The 15060-nt window shown below is 37.1% G+C and overlaps 1 protein-coding gene across 2 annotated transcripts in view; it reads right to left on the bottom strand.

Moving 5' to 3' along the window:
- The window catches only part of PIP5K1B (phosphatidylinositol-4-phosphate 5-kinase type 1 beta), a 96691-nt gene that overhangs the window by 33908 nt on the left and 47723 nt on the right, over positions 1 to 15060 (bottom strand). For both annotated transcript variants that reach the window (XM_066569523.1, XM_066569524.1), the window contains 3 exons: positions 14041 to 14171; positions 3937 to 4054; positions 324 to 476 (listed from right to left, as the gene is read on the bottom strand). In XM_066569523.1, the coding sequence (XP_066425620.1) occupies positions 324 to 476; positions 3937 to 4054; positions 14041 to 14171 (402 nt within the window). The remainder of the gene's footprint in view (positions 1 to 323; positions 477 to 3936; positions 4055 to 14040; positions 14172 to 15060) is intronic.

Below are 15060 nucleotides of genomic sequence, written 5' to 3'. Positions count from 1 at the left end.
AAACTGAATTAGAAATTTAGAAACCTTATTTTGTTATTAGCTTATTAAAAGCAAAGATTGGTATCAAATTAGATTATGACATTCAGCTTCATCTTGAATGCTAAAAGAGCACCAATTCTTATCTTAAATATATTCTAGGTTTATACCTATTCTTTCTGTTGGGTATGTAGGGCATGAAGTAGAAAGGCAGGTAAAAATGCAAAAAAATATTACAAAAAATACAGATTAACCCAGTGGAATATTTCAAGCCAAGTGAAACTGAATCTTCAGGAGTAACATGAAGCAGGAGAAATAGAAGTAAAATAAAGTCTTCAATTACTTACCATGTAATAACCTGGCAAGAGCTTCTGAAGAAACTCAGCCTCTTTGTGTTGAACTGTTTTGATGATGAATTCGTCACCACTAGTTACAAAAAATAAAGACCCACTGGCACCTGGGTTGGATAATTCAATTAAAGGTTCACTGCAGATTGAGTACTGGAAGAGACAAAAATTGCTTTTCACTGCCAATGCGTGCATTACCCAAACACAAGTTTAATATGAAGAACTGCAGGTTCAAGTAGTCACAAGAGAATCACGTAGCAACACTACTGCCGCTGGCTGAGGTTTGGCAGGCCACTCTGCCTGGGCCATGCTGCACAACCATAGAAGGGAGCTGGCAGCTGAGCTTATATCCCTCTTCATGTTCCAAAGCAACAGGTTCCAACAGCCAGTGGTTGATGTGGAAGGAGTTGATCTCCATGCTGTCAGCATAGCAAATTCTGAGTCAAAAGCTTTGAGAAGACATTTTCACTGGAACTGTTTGTTTTCATCCATTTTTTTGAAAGAAACAGGTACAGGATGGTAGAAAAATAGACTAGGAGTGAGGTTTCTCATTATAGACAAATAGGCAAATCCTATTCTGTGCAACTGGGATTGAAACTATCAGACTGATAAAATTGGTATAGCTATAGCTACTAATTTTAGTATAGTTACTAATTTTTAAAATCTTTTACTAGTTTTATGATTGAAAACCACCTGAATCAGAAAAAAACTCAAAACCAGTAAGCAAGAAAAACTGGAATTTGAAGGACCATTATATTGCATATTTAGCCAGGCTTCCTTTTCCACAGGACACATTAAGAATTATAATTGCATTAAGGAGGAAAAAGACACCAAAGACTATGCCTTATTAATAGAACCATACTGTGATACAGAGACTAATGTACGTTTACTAAGTGTCCACTATTCCAAACTTCATTCAAATTATATGGAGAGTTGACATTCAGCTCAAAACCATAGAAAAACCTATCTATGTTAAAATTGAAAGTAGTGATACTAGAAAATCTAATAAATATGTTCTTTTGTGAGCACTTGAACTAAAGAAGCATGTTTTCTATGGGCTCATGCCATTGCCTTAATACATCTTCTTATCCTAGCTCCAGCTAAGGCTTATAATTTTGAAGACAATTTTGCATGATATATAGATATTTCTTCTCCCTGCTTATACTCAATTCCAATTAATACAAAATACCTTTCTTGTTAATCCTATAGTTGCAATTTTCTACAGACAGAATGGTCATACCAATCTGTAACACTACAAACCTTTAGACCAATTCAGCAGCTGAACTGCAGCAATTGCATTTTTCTTGACAAAATCTTTAAATCTTAATGAGTAACTGTCACTGTGTGATAAACATTTGAATACGATTATCCTAAACATTAAAGCTCAATAGAACAGTATAACATAAGCACAAAACATTGTCCAACACCCAGCATTGGTCATTTTCCAGTGGTATGCATTTCTGTAAAAAAGTCCACCCACCAAATGCTGCTATACAAAGGGCCCAGCTAGTTTTAGCTAGCTGGACACCTCTGAAAGGCAAATCAAAACCAAAAGGCAAGAAAATCCCCAAGAGCCTGACAAGTGAGTATTTATGATCAAGAAGTTTCCCTGCAAAATGACAATACTCCATGAGATTTACAGTGACAATTTAATTCTACCAGCTGTTCAAATGTATTTACACTTGTTATCCTGTCTGACTCCTACAGTGTGTTACTGCTCATCCTCCTTGGAAAAGGTGAAACTTTAAATCTTGAGCTTTGTCACTTCAAATTAACAGTGTAAACTCACATATGCTTGCTGTAATTTCTACTCTTCTTATTTTACTTCATATGCCCTTCAGCCACAGCTGGACAATCATTTACTACATACATACTTGTGTGTTTTCCTGTGCCAAGAGAAAAAAGAATCTGCAACAACTTGTCTTTACTAGTAACTTCCCTCAGGGAATAGTCTTTTTGTAGTTAAAATGACTGTCACAAATCTTATTCACAGCATGCAGTCTTTGTATAAACTTTAATTTCTGCTACTGCAAAAGCTTCCTTAAATGGAAAAGAAGTTGCAGGTGATAATAACTTTGCTCTAGGAAGCACAGTCCTTTTAGCAGCTGGCAACACAGCCCACATACTTCAGCTTTTACCAAGACCATAAAAAGAGATAAGATAAACAGCACATTACATAATGACACAACTGTCACCCATGATGTCTTTGTCTCTAATCATAGATTAGAGAGGCATAGATTTGATAGATGGATAACTCAGAGGATAAGGAATTGGTCATACTCTAAGAGTTGTGGTCAGTGGAAGAAAGAAATTCTTCACTCTAAGGATGGTGAGGTGCTGAATGTGTGGTCTAGAGAAGTTGTGAATGCCCCATCTCCAGAAGTGTTCAGTACCAGGCTGGATTTGAGCAACCTAGTGTAGGGGAAGATGTCCCTGCCCATGGCAGTGAAGTTGGAAATAAATCATGTTTGAGCCCCTTCCAATCAAAATCATTCTATGACTCTATGATTTACAAAATTCCCAAACAACTTTATTTCTTTGCTACTACCATTTATAATTCAAAATAATTATCTTTTTTTTATATGTAACTATGGTAATGAGGACTACTAACACAAAACCCATACATAGCACTAAAGAATTAAAATAAGACACCCACATAAAGACACCCATATTCAACCTAAATAAAAGCAAAACCAGGCTTATTGTTCATCTAGGAAGAAAACCCCATTATAGCACACTTGAACACAACAGAAACAATTTATTTAGTAGAATATTAATATTTCAGAAACATTTAATCAATTTTTCTTTTTTATTCACCCAAGCCCTTTAAAATTCTTTTGGTCTTAAAGAAGCCATTATCAATAATAGAACAAAAGCTCATTCAGCATTTTAAAGCTCATTCAAAAAATTACATTTAAAGTTGCTAATTTTTATCTGATTTCTTGGGTGACCCACCATGAAACAAACCAAACATTGGGCAAACATCTAGAAGAAAATCCACCCTACCCTTCCAAAAGGGGAGCTACAGGAGAAATAAAATAGCCAACACTTGGCTTTATATACTAGCAGTACATAAAGTGGCTCCACCAAGTAAAGCCTGCTTTTACAATGTCAGCAAATTTGTAACTTTTTTTCTAGTGTAAACTGAACACTATGAAAGAATAAGTCTTCAATTTATAAAATAGAGAGAACAAAGGATGCATTCTAAAATGCTTCATTTTTAGTCTGTCATCCATGAGCCTCAAAGGTAGACAGGAACATTTTCAGATTTCACTTTGTAATGATGTGCATGACACAAATCACACAAAAGTACTTAATTAGAACTGAATTGATAAAAGTCACAAACTACTGATCATAACTTCTCTAGAAAAATTATCTGAATGACATGGATGTTGCTCTAGTCAATTAACAAAGCAAGTTTCTTAATACGAATCATCTCAAAAATAAAGAATTAAAATTTTTGTCACCACCAAAAATATTCACTAGTTATATACCCCTCCACACACAAAATTTCTTACTGATTTGGGCACCCTTTAAGAATCCCTTTCTGCCACAATAAAACTAGCGTGCTTTATAATAGTTTGTAACTCAAAGGAAAACTGCAGGCTCTTACCAAATAGTCATCAGGCTTGATACCAAAAAGTTCTCTGAAATAGCGGAAGGCAAGAGGTGCATATGTCTTAAATCTGAAGTCAGGGTAATGATGAGCAGGGGTTAGATTGCTCCCTTCACTGAAAACAGAAACAAACCAAACCAAATTACTGAGTAATTATTAGCAGCTAGTTTCACCTCTAAGCTGCCTAACTTGACTGTTCCCCTGCTGAAAAAAGAGCATAAATGCAGATAAACCTCTCCATTATCATTAACCACTAATAGAAATGTCCATGAGAGACACTGCCAGAAAATTCCTTTTCCTCACCTTAAAGGAAATAACTATTTTCACTACCTGTATGCATTTGCATAAAGATCATGTTTAGACATGAACGGACAAAGTCTGCATTTCAGAAGTCTAGGGTAGAGACTGACCCCACCGAGTACTGAAAACTGTTGTGTCATGGTTTCTGTGCTCAAGATGGCTCCAACCACAGCATCTCCCACCAGCCCTTCTCTGTTTGTAAGCAGCAGATCCAGCAGGGTAGCTCCCCTGGTAGGCTCACTTCTCAGCTTGCTCTCTGGTGTTGAATTCCAGCAGACATCTGGCAGGTTAAAATCACCCATAAGAAAAAGGGCTGACAATCATGAAACATCAGCATCACATCATAGAATAGTTTATCCACCTCCTCATCCTGGTTGGGTGGTCTATAACAGACTCCCACCAGGATATCTGCCTTTTCAGCCTTCCCCTGACTGTCACCCATAGGCACTCAACTTTCTCATTGCTAGCCTTGAGCTCTGTACACTCACAACACTTCCTACTGTACAGAGTCTCCCCACACCTCTCCTTCCTTTCCTGTCCCTTCTGAAGAGCTTGTAGCCATCCAGTGCAGCACTCTGCTCATCCCACCATGCTCCTCTGGTAGTGACTATGTCATGGCTTTCCTGCTACTTTATGGCTTCCAGCTCATCTTGTTTGTTACCTGTACTCCTTAGCTCTTTTCCTTGTTTTATATTCATCACCTCACTGTATTTTTAGCCTGAGTTACAAAACTCTTGAGATGAATACTAGATATAAAATAAAAGTCAGCAGCAAAATGCTGCTGGATTAAAAACAAAACAAAACAAAACAAAACAACTCAATGCCCATGGATTCATTTATGATAGAAAATGAGAGAGGCCTTTTAAGCAGAAGAATAAAGTTCTACACTGTGATTTCAAAACAAACAAGAACACCTTTAAGACAAAGTTTTGGTACTGAAATCAGCCAGATAGAAAATTTCTAACACATTTTTATTAGAATATTAGAAAGTAGGTCTTTATTACAGCATGCTGGTCACTCTGGGGATCTTTCCTCTAATCAAGGGCCCTGAGAGTCATGTGAACAGAGTTTTTATGATACACACTGGTTATATATTCATTAGCTATCCCCACTTACTTGACTTTTTTTGACATAATCACACCCCTTATCAGGAGTCTTCATCTGATTCTTTGGGATCTGTATTCAATGTCCAGTGTCCTTTCTATGTGGCTGTTCCTTGACCTCTGCTTCTGGGTAAGTGCAATATCATTGTTTTGCACAACCTCTACTTTGCCAGCCAGAGCTGAGCTGGCATCCTGCTTGTGTTTTGCATTACTTCTGTCTGCCTTTATTTATTTCTCCCAGACTGTGCTGTTGTGTTCCACTTTCCTTGATAACAGTAAAGTACTGCTCTGTTTTACTGTTCTTATCATTTTGGTGAGTGTCTGAATGGTTTGATAAATAGAGAAATACAAAATCCAAGACTTGACACAGTTGTTGAAATTAGCTTTTCCAGCACTATTTTATTCATTTACTGTAACTAAATTATTCAGTAATGCAGAATGTACCTTTATGCTTGGCAAAAAGAATATCCAAAGGACACAAAAAAGTAAAAAAGGCTACAAATTCACACAGGTATGAAAAGCAATAAATGTTAAGCAACATTCCTGAAAATGATCATGAATAAAAATTAAATATAATGAAAGAATTTAAGAGCCTTCATCCTGTACAATTAATATTTGTCATATGAACTTGCCACTTTTCATTAACAGTTCAATGACATAAGCCTACTCAACCTACACAGCTGCCCCTGTGCTGCCAAACCCCACACAACTGAACTGTTTCAGTGACAGCAGGTGAACAAGCTTTCTCAGTCTCCAGAAATGTATATACTGCTGCTTCTTGGAGTGCTAAACCCTACAGGTAATAGTAAAGGTTGCTTAGTTCTAAAGAACTCCTCTGATCACTCTATGTTTACTGCAGTATGACTCCAAGATATCAAAATCAACTCCACATATGCTTTATTGTTCCATTATAGAGTTAAAAATGGAAAGCAGTAGATACAAGCTAAAGATAGTGTTTCTTTACAGTTAAGATAGACTAATGCTATCTTAATGCCTCTTTCATAAGGCCTTTCTACTGCTCAGAACACTGCTAGATTTGTCTGACATTAAGTTTTATATAGCTGGTTGTGACTCACTGAATTTTTGTACAATATGAGGACGCCCCAGTGGTCATATAGTTACACTGGAAACCTGGGGTCATACTTGTAAATGCATTTAATTGTCATAAGATGAAGAAAATAATAGAACAGAGTATTCTCTACTGAAGTATCACATAATTGTCAGGGAATATAAAGCATCTAAACTTTTTTATTAAGTTTTACATTTCGGTAATAAACAGTTTTCTAAACCTGCTTCCTGCAGCTGTAACTCAAAGTCTTCTCCTGTGAAAGCATGATAGCAAGTAGATTACATGTCCTTACTATACCAGAACATGTTTTGTCACTTCACTAAGGTGAGATGAAGGCAGGAGGTTTGCTATGGCAATGGGACAGTTCTGAGCCATTTCATAAGTGCATAAGGAGTAAAATGACCAACGCTGGGTCCGCAGGGGCACAGTAACGCATAGCAAGTGGAGATTTATTGCTAAACAGAGCAATTATTTTGGAACAGCTTCTACATAGAGGGCAATTACATGCATTTAGAAGACAATAGATACCATATTACAGATATAACAGTCAATTTCACTATACAGACAGCTTTCCTTATTAATTGTAAAATCATCTTTAAAAACACTTCTGTTCTAAGTCTACAGAGTATTTTACCATACTCTGTTTCTGTTAATCATATTAATTAGTTTCAGCTTCACTACCTAACAGAATAGTTTACTGATCCCAACAGTAAGCTCTTCTGTAATTCATGAAGCAAGCTTGACACAAATTTAAGATTTCTTGTTAGTACTCTGGAAAATAGTTTTAAGGTTTTCCTGATTTTACTTCCAACAGAAAAAGCACCCTCACTTCCAGGAATTTCTTACCTGGTAATGGAAACCTTTCAAATTTCTTATCAATTTGAAGCTCATATGACAAGTATGAATTGAGTACAGCCTTGCTCTTTCTGTAAAAAGACAAACTCCACTGTACAGAAGGCTTGATCTAAGTACATCCCTACCCTATTTAGAATTATTCACATTCCACTCTATTAGCTATTGAAAGAATGTATTCTGTGGTTTCTCTTCACATTTTCTTGATGCATTTTACAGTTTCACTCTCATGGGATTAAAGTGTATGTGCAAAGCACTACATATAATAATTTTTAATCAGTCTAGGGAATTTCAATGAAGGGATGAAAGGGAACGATTATGTCTTTGAAATTTAACAAAAAAATGTCCATGATCCATTGACAAAAACTTAAATTTGTAAAATGGTGCTTTGGACATAATAAGAAAGGGGGTAACCATGTAACTTCCCTCTCAGCTAGTTTAAGCACGGGTCTACCAGAAAAACAAAGACTTTAAAATTAGCTCTTATTCTGGCAATCTTGAGCAATTCAAGTCTTTCTATATGAGCTATGACAACAAAATACAGGCTTTGGAATGATTAGGCAGCAATTGTAATTTATGAAGTATTTTAATAACTTTAGATGTTATACCCCACAAAAGAAAAAGATTCATAGGCAGACTAAAGGAGAGAGACTAAGCTTAAAATGCAAGTTTAGTTTAATACTTATATTGTAATTTTTCATTTTTTTAAAATCAAGAACACCTAGAAATGACAGTATGTGCATCTAAGCCTGCCCCTTTGTAAATGCTGAGAGTGGATTTAAAGCCTAGGTGGTGCAATATCAAACTGAAAGTGAAGTAAAATGAATTACATTTTTAATGGCTAACCCCATGGCTGTAAAAATTTGCTAAACAAGACACCCAGATACATTTCTTGGCAGCTTTTCTTTACTATGGCCTCACCCTGGTAGGATGTACTCAGGAGATAACACACCTATCTGAGGGGGCAGAGAAAGCCAGCTGCATATCTTGGTAACAAGCCTTCATCACTGAGGATTGTTCAAAGGCTCTGACGGAGCTGTTATCAAAAGAATTAGTCTGTAGTTGTGACCCTGTGTATAACTTTCCTGTGTGTATTTTAAAAAAACTGAAGAGGAGGAACACATCAGTTCTTGCAGTGAAAGCAATTATTCTTTAGATTGTAAAATCAAAATAAAATGTCTAAACTTAAATGCTCTCAACCTTAAAAACTAGCATTATCCAATTTCAGTTTCATTGCTCTTGAATACAGCTGCTTTTAAAAAATTCATCGCTGTGTGTTTCAGCTCTAAAAACTGTATCAAACAAATACATGCTGCAGGTGCTTTGGTATGTTCCTTTCTTGTATGTAATTTCAGGAAAGCACAATTTCCCACATGCTGGAAGTAGATATCATGTTTATCTGTACAAATAGGTGTGTCTGTGTGTTCTTCATCTAGTGAGCTAAAGCCCAGCGGTAACATCGTCTTTTCTCACTTCCATTTTCCTAAACTTCCAGCTACGAAATGCTGTCCTAAGTGTATCCCTGCAAGTCAGCTTTGAAATATAATTAGGAATAGTCAGTAACTTAAAAACAGGTCAAGTTGATCATATCTATGTAACAGCTGAATACAGAAGCATTTACTTACAATGATGGAGATATTATTACTTTATAACCAACTGGAAATGCTATTAAAATATAGGATCTCAGAGTACTTGAAAAGTAGTTTAAGAGTCTACATAGTTATACAACTATCCAGGTTATCGGGTTTACCAATCATTTGTTGGTAACAGAAGTAGCTGAGTCCAGTAATTCATATCAGACTCTGCTTTTGTCACCAAAGTATCCCCATTTCTAATATTTGTTTTGCATCCTCCTCTCTGTGCTATCACTCCACTCACAAACCATAAACACCTTGTCAGAACTTGAGTAATTCTGTGCATCTCTGCAACCAAATCACCAAGGAAGAGCAGCAGCACTTCATCAGAATATTCAGGTCACTTTATCTTTCTTGTGAAATTGCCCACAGGAAACATGTATCATGGTGTAAGTTACACAACAACTCATCATTAGTCTGAACATTTAAATACTAGTCACACTAAACCTGTAGAGCATTCTATACTACAAATATACTACTTAGTTAATCAGCTAACCTATGATACAGGGTTGATACAAAGATATTTCCAAAAGTAAGTATCAGTTTTCTCAATCAGTCTTCAAAAACATACTAGAAAGCAGTACACTTCAGTTGTATATGTAGGGTAGAACCCAGACTGGCCAAGTAAAGTTTTTACCTTCTTAGTACTTTGACTATTTATTTGGGCTGTTATTCAAATGCTATCACAATACAATGGTAAGCTTCTGACATTAAAGAGCTGAAAGTATGAATAATCTTTCATTAGCATCACAAGTAAGCAGTAGGAACCAGTTCAGGGCACAGACTGTAGCTGCAGAGTGCATACAGGTCATCGGGCATGTAACACACTTCCCAGCTCAATTAGAAACCATAGCAACTGTTCTCAACATGCAGGGTCTAGACCCTGCAATAAAAGCTTATTAGCAAGGGAAGTGCATAAGATTGACTAACGACTTGCTGCAAAAAAGGTCAAACTCAACAGCTGTGCTTAGAAGCAGCCTGCATCTAAAAACACAAAAAATGCAGGCTGAAACATGCTGTCTGGCTTGAAACATTCTGCATTTCTAAAGCTTCATAGCCAAAATTAGCTGATATAATGTAGCAGCTTCTGTTTGGCTTCTCAGTCACCACAGAAAATGCACCTCCTTCTGTGTCTACTGGAAGAGCTTAATAAGCTGCCTACACTGCCAACTCAAAAGCAGCTCCACGGCCCCAAGGCCCAGTGACCAGCTTGAGGTACCACTGCCTACCAGAGCTAGGCTTACAGGTGAGCAACGAGCCATTCTAACCAAGGCCATCTCACTTGGAGGCAGCACCACCGCCAAGGCAAAGGGCTGACAAAATATTGCTGAAGCCACATTGTACAAATGACTAACTGGAAGCAAACTGTGCTACCGGGAACTGCTTCCAGCCGAGGAAGATGGGCACAAATATGTCCGACACAGCTAGTCACAGGACTGAGCACAGAGAGCACATGCAGGATGAACAACCTTCCCACCAAACCCTCCAGCCACTGTTGCAGCACTACCAACACCAGGTAAGCACCTCTGTTGCTAGATTTACAAAGCAGAGTTGAAAAGCCAGAACAGAGGTTACTCAGAGTGGTTTCCCTTTGTGGTTTCACTCTGTTCAGTGGGTAGGGTGGAGACTTCAGGCACTGTCTCTTCAGAATCAAGTAGGTCAATGCAGGGTGCATTTTGTTTCTCCATCCTAGGAGCGAATTTGCATAGTACTATTTTAACTCTATCTGGATGGTGGTTCTCAATGAACCCATTATAGCAGCTTCCAGTAATACCTTGTTTTCCAAAAACAACAAGTTATACAAACTCCTGGGGAGCTTGAAGAGAACGGGATGAAAAGCCCTCCACCACTACGATGTGCAAATGAAGGCAAGAACATTTGCAATTCAAATCCACAATAGCAAACAGACACAGGAGAAGTACAGACACCTGTACTTCACTCAAAGTCACTTCCAGAAATAAACACATAAATTAACTGGGCTAAACTCTGACTAATTTAACACAGTTACAGAGTAACTCTGGACCAGGAATAACCTGCAATCCAGGGAGTTACTTCTGATTTACATCCGTAGCTCCCAAAATATGCAGAGCAGTTATGTTCAGATCTGACCTAACCACTTTTTTCCCTGACATTTTTCTCCCTTCTTAATGAATCCTGAATGCTTCAGTATGACTACTGAAGCAGAGATACAGGTTGAGGGCTATTTCAGGGTCTTGAGAGGTGTGCAGAAACTATCCTCTTCAACCTATAAAATTCATAAACAAGTGTTAACTATTTTCCCCTAACTATAAAAGGGCAGATATAAAACTCTTCTGCTCACTGGTGCATAGGCTGCATTGCATTGCATTTCTACTAGCTTAAGTCTATCTTACCACTGTTACCTCAACAGTGCCCCTGTTGCTGTCAAAGAAGCAGGTGTGCCTTTGACTGAAAAAAAGCCTTCTCACCTCACTGCCAGACACAGGTAAGGCAGAGAAAACATGGGATGAAGGTGGAGTAGGACACCATGCAAAGGGTCAGGTGGCTGTGATATTGCCAAAATGAAGGGGCAGTTCAGCTGACAGCTGTTTGAAGTTGCAGATTAATTAATTGTACCCAAAGCAACTGGAAAAATACTGCTCCTTGCTGGGTAAGCACCTGTTTCAGCACCACTCTTGCTGCACTGTAAGGTTCTCCTGCTGCAAACTTCTGCAAAAAGTTTACTCAATCTCAGCTAGCTCCAGGCTACTTCCAGGTAGAGGTCAACCCATTTCACCTGCTGGTGTAACTAATTTCCACTAATTGATTTCAATCCAGACCAATCCAAATGGGACCAAAAAAAAGGTCATTACAGTAATTACTTTTAACAATGCTGCCATCACAAGTAGGTACTCCCCCTTGGAAAAAGCAAAGAGCACCTGAGGTGCACCTTGGGAGTGCAGTTCCAGCTGTAAAGAATGTGCAGCCTTTGCTTTTTGATTCAAACATGGGTAATGAAGTTACCTATTGACATGACTCAGGACCAATCCACATAATGCCATCATGAAACAACATTCCAATACTCTGAACCAGCAAGCAACAATCCTGTATTAATTTTGTGCAATCCTAACATATAATAATTCATGCACAGTAATACACTTCTGGTGGAATATAATTTAGATAAATAAAAGTGGATGTTACACTGAGACATAGCAAGGATTTGAAATTGGACATTTCTATGCATCAGCATAAGAAATCGAGTCATTTGAAGAGATTGCTATAGATAGCCAACTTTTAATTCCATAGACAATGCTGTCAACGAGTGCTCTTTATGGAGAGGTTCTTTGTTACAGTTAAGATGGCTCACTATGCTGCATACTGCTTAGTGATGTAAAAAAAACTCAAGCAAACCCAAACCCAAAACTACACTGCTTTGGCCATTACTTTCATTTGTCTAATTTTCCTCAAAATATTTTTTTAATAAGAAACTGTCCAGAAAGGCACTACTAAAGCTTTTCTATTCAATTTTACATTAGTGCAATCAGTCTCTTCCTTCTGCCTTTTGGGTTTTTTTTCAAGCCAGAAGGAATGTCTCCCTACTCTTCCTTATTACAATACAAAACAAGTAAATTTCATTTCTGTGTGTACATGCATGAGAGTCTCACAGGAAAGAAGGCACATGCAATGCTATGGACTACAAACCATTTTATTTTACTTGTTCCTTTAAAATTATGTTTAAAAAGAAAGATAATAAATTTTCTATCTCAAACCATGCTATGTAATAAAACAGTTTTAGCATGTAGGTTGCATTTAGTTTTCATGAACAGATCTTATATAGCAAACATACCACAGAAGCCTCTATCACTGTCATAGGCAGACATTTTTCTCACTAATAAAAGCTTTGTCACATGATAAGCAAATTTCTTACCTTTGAGTTGGATTTTTTAAACAAAATTTTGTTTATGATTATAGTGTATGAAAACACATTCATATAGTTAAATTCTCTATATCTTCCTAATCTGCAAGAGAAATATTACTAACCTGTGCACGAACCCTATCATTAACACCGAAACAAGGATATGAATACCCTCAACTACTAGGAACTAATGCAAAAGCTTCATTTTACATAACATTTTTTTTTCCTTAAGGATATCTCACTTCAACAAAAATCAAGGAAATTTACACAAGGAAATACCAAAATTTAAAGTGTATGCAATTATTTTGTACCTTGTTAATTCAACTTTGTTTAGTGACGCCAGTAAATACTAAGGATTATAAATTATTTGGAATTTATGAATCTTATGAAGTAGCATTCAAACTGCACATAAACAAAACTTTGAAAAACTGATAGAAATCAATCCCAAATCCAAGAAAGATTACATGGATAGCATGTTCTTACTTAAATGACTGTATCTAGCACTTCTGAAAACCCAGAAAACACTTAACAGAGTAAAGTCATCCTGGTTTTGAAATACATTTCTCCTAAACTTTTTTCCTCACTTGCTAGCACATCTAACCTGGAAAGGATACATGGCACTGTACTTCACCTTCTGAACACCAAAAAATCAGTATGACCTTGATTTCCCTATCAGCATAACTGTATTGTTACTATTTCTATACCATCAGCTTGGCAGTGATACAAGCTGAAGTGGCAAAGCAGTAAAGGTGCACAACCTGTAATCAGCATATCTTGTAAGAGCTGAGTGTTGCCACAGACTAGAGTCCTGGATAGAATTTTATAGTGTAAATATAAGGACACGTTGTAGTATAAATTTTTATATTATACTTTAAATGGCAGGACTTGAATTTTCATAAATTTTAAAAATCCCTCAACAAAATATCAAGTATTACCATCAAGAAACTAATAAGCAACTAATCAAATGTGAATGTCAGATCCACAAATCACTTCAAATTGACAACTCCTTTAATTGAAAGTGTCAAAATTACTTTCCCTCTCTATAAATGCTAAGTCTCAAATCTTCAGATGAAGTATGATCTTTACAACTCTCTCTCTACCTTCCTTTCCAATGACACCATGAAGACTAGAAAGTTTTCAAGTTTCATACATTATACTTACTCTAACATGATTTTGTTAGAACTGGAAAACAAAACTGGTTCAAAATACTCAATTAAGAGTTTAATTATGAAATTTTATTGAGGAAAAATCCAGTGTGCTTGTTCTTACCTTGGTAGAAAGACACTTTCCACTACATAGAAGTCTTGCATAAGAACATCTCTGTCTGGTTTTGATGTAAGATTTCCTACTGTGTATCCTATTCCCAACTGGATAGCACCTTTAATAGCGGAGGATGCAGTCTGTGGAAAAAGTAGAATTCAAGCATGAGTTTGCTAAAAGAAGATTTCTGTTCTTTATCGATAATATTATAGCTAAACACTTTGATCATTTTCATAATAACAACACCCTGTCATCTTCACATCCTAGACCTCAGTGATTTTTATTTAAATTTTAAATTAAAATATTTTAAAGAATCACTATATACAAAGCGAAACTTTTCAAATTACCCAAATAATTTAGACATGGAGTTCTAACGCAGCATGGAATTACAGAATACCAGGTTGGAAGGGACCTCAAAAGGTTCAACCATTATCCCATTATGTTCAACCTTTCTTGACAAAAGCATGATCTAGACAAGACAGCCAAGCACCCAGTCAAGCCAAATCTCAAAAATGGGAATCCACCAATCCTGGGATCTCAAAAATGGATCCACCAATTCCACTCCACTGGGAGTTTATTTCACTGTTATCACTGTGAAATATTTCCACTTGTGTTCAAGTAGAATATCCCCAGGAGTAACTTCACCCATTATCCCTCATATTTTCCATGTAAAAACAGGGCCTCTATCTTCTTTGTAACCACCCTTCAGATACTGTAACATGGTGATAAGTTTCCCCTCAACCATCATTTCTCAAGGTTGAACAAACCCAACTCTCTCAGCCTCTCCGAATGTGTCAGGCTTCTCAGCCCTCTGATCATCTTTGTGGCCCTCCTCTCCACCCTCCCCAGCCTGTCCATATCTTTTTTGTACAGCAGAAACCAAATCAGACAACAGTATTGCAGGTGTGGCCTGAAAAACACTGACAATAATGGGATAATCTCTGCTGCTGATGCCCCTGTTGATGCAGCCCAAGACCTCACTGGGCTTCTTTGCTCCAGCAGCAACTCCTCACTCTTATTGAGCTTTTT

This window comes from Molothrus aeneus, chromosome Z (assembly GCF_037042795.1).
Source record: "Molothrus aeneus isolate 106 chromosome Z, BPBGC_Maene_1.0, whole genome shotgun sequence".
Taxonomy (NCBI): domain Eukaryota; kingdom Metazoa; phylum Chordata; class Aves; order Passeriformes; family Icteridae; genus Molothrus; species Molothrus aeneus.
The sequence above is the reverse complement of the archived record's forward strand: the minus strand, read 5'-3'. Positions and strand labels throughout refer to the sequence as shown.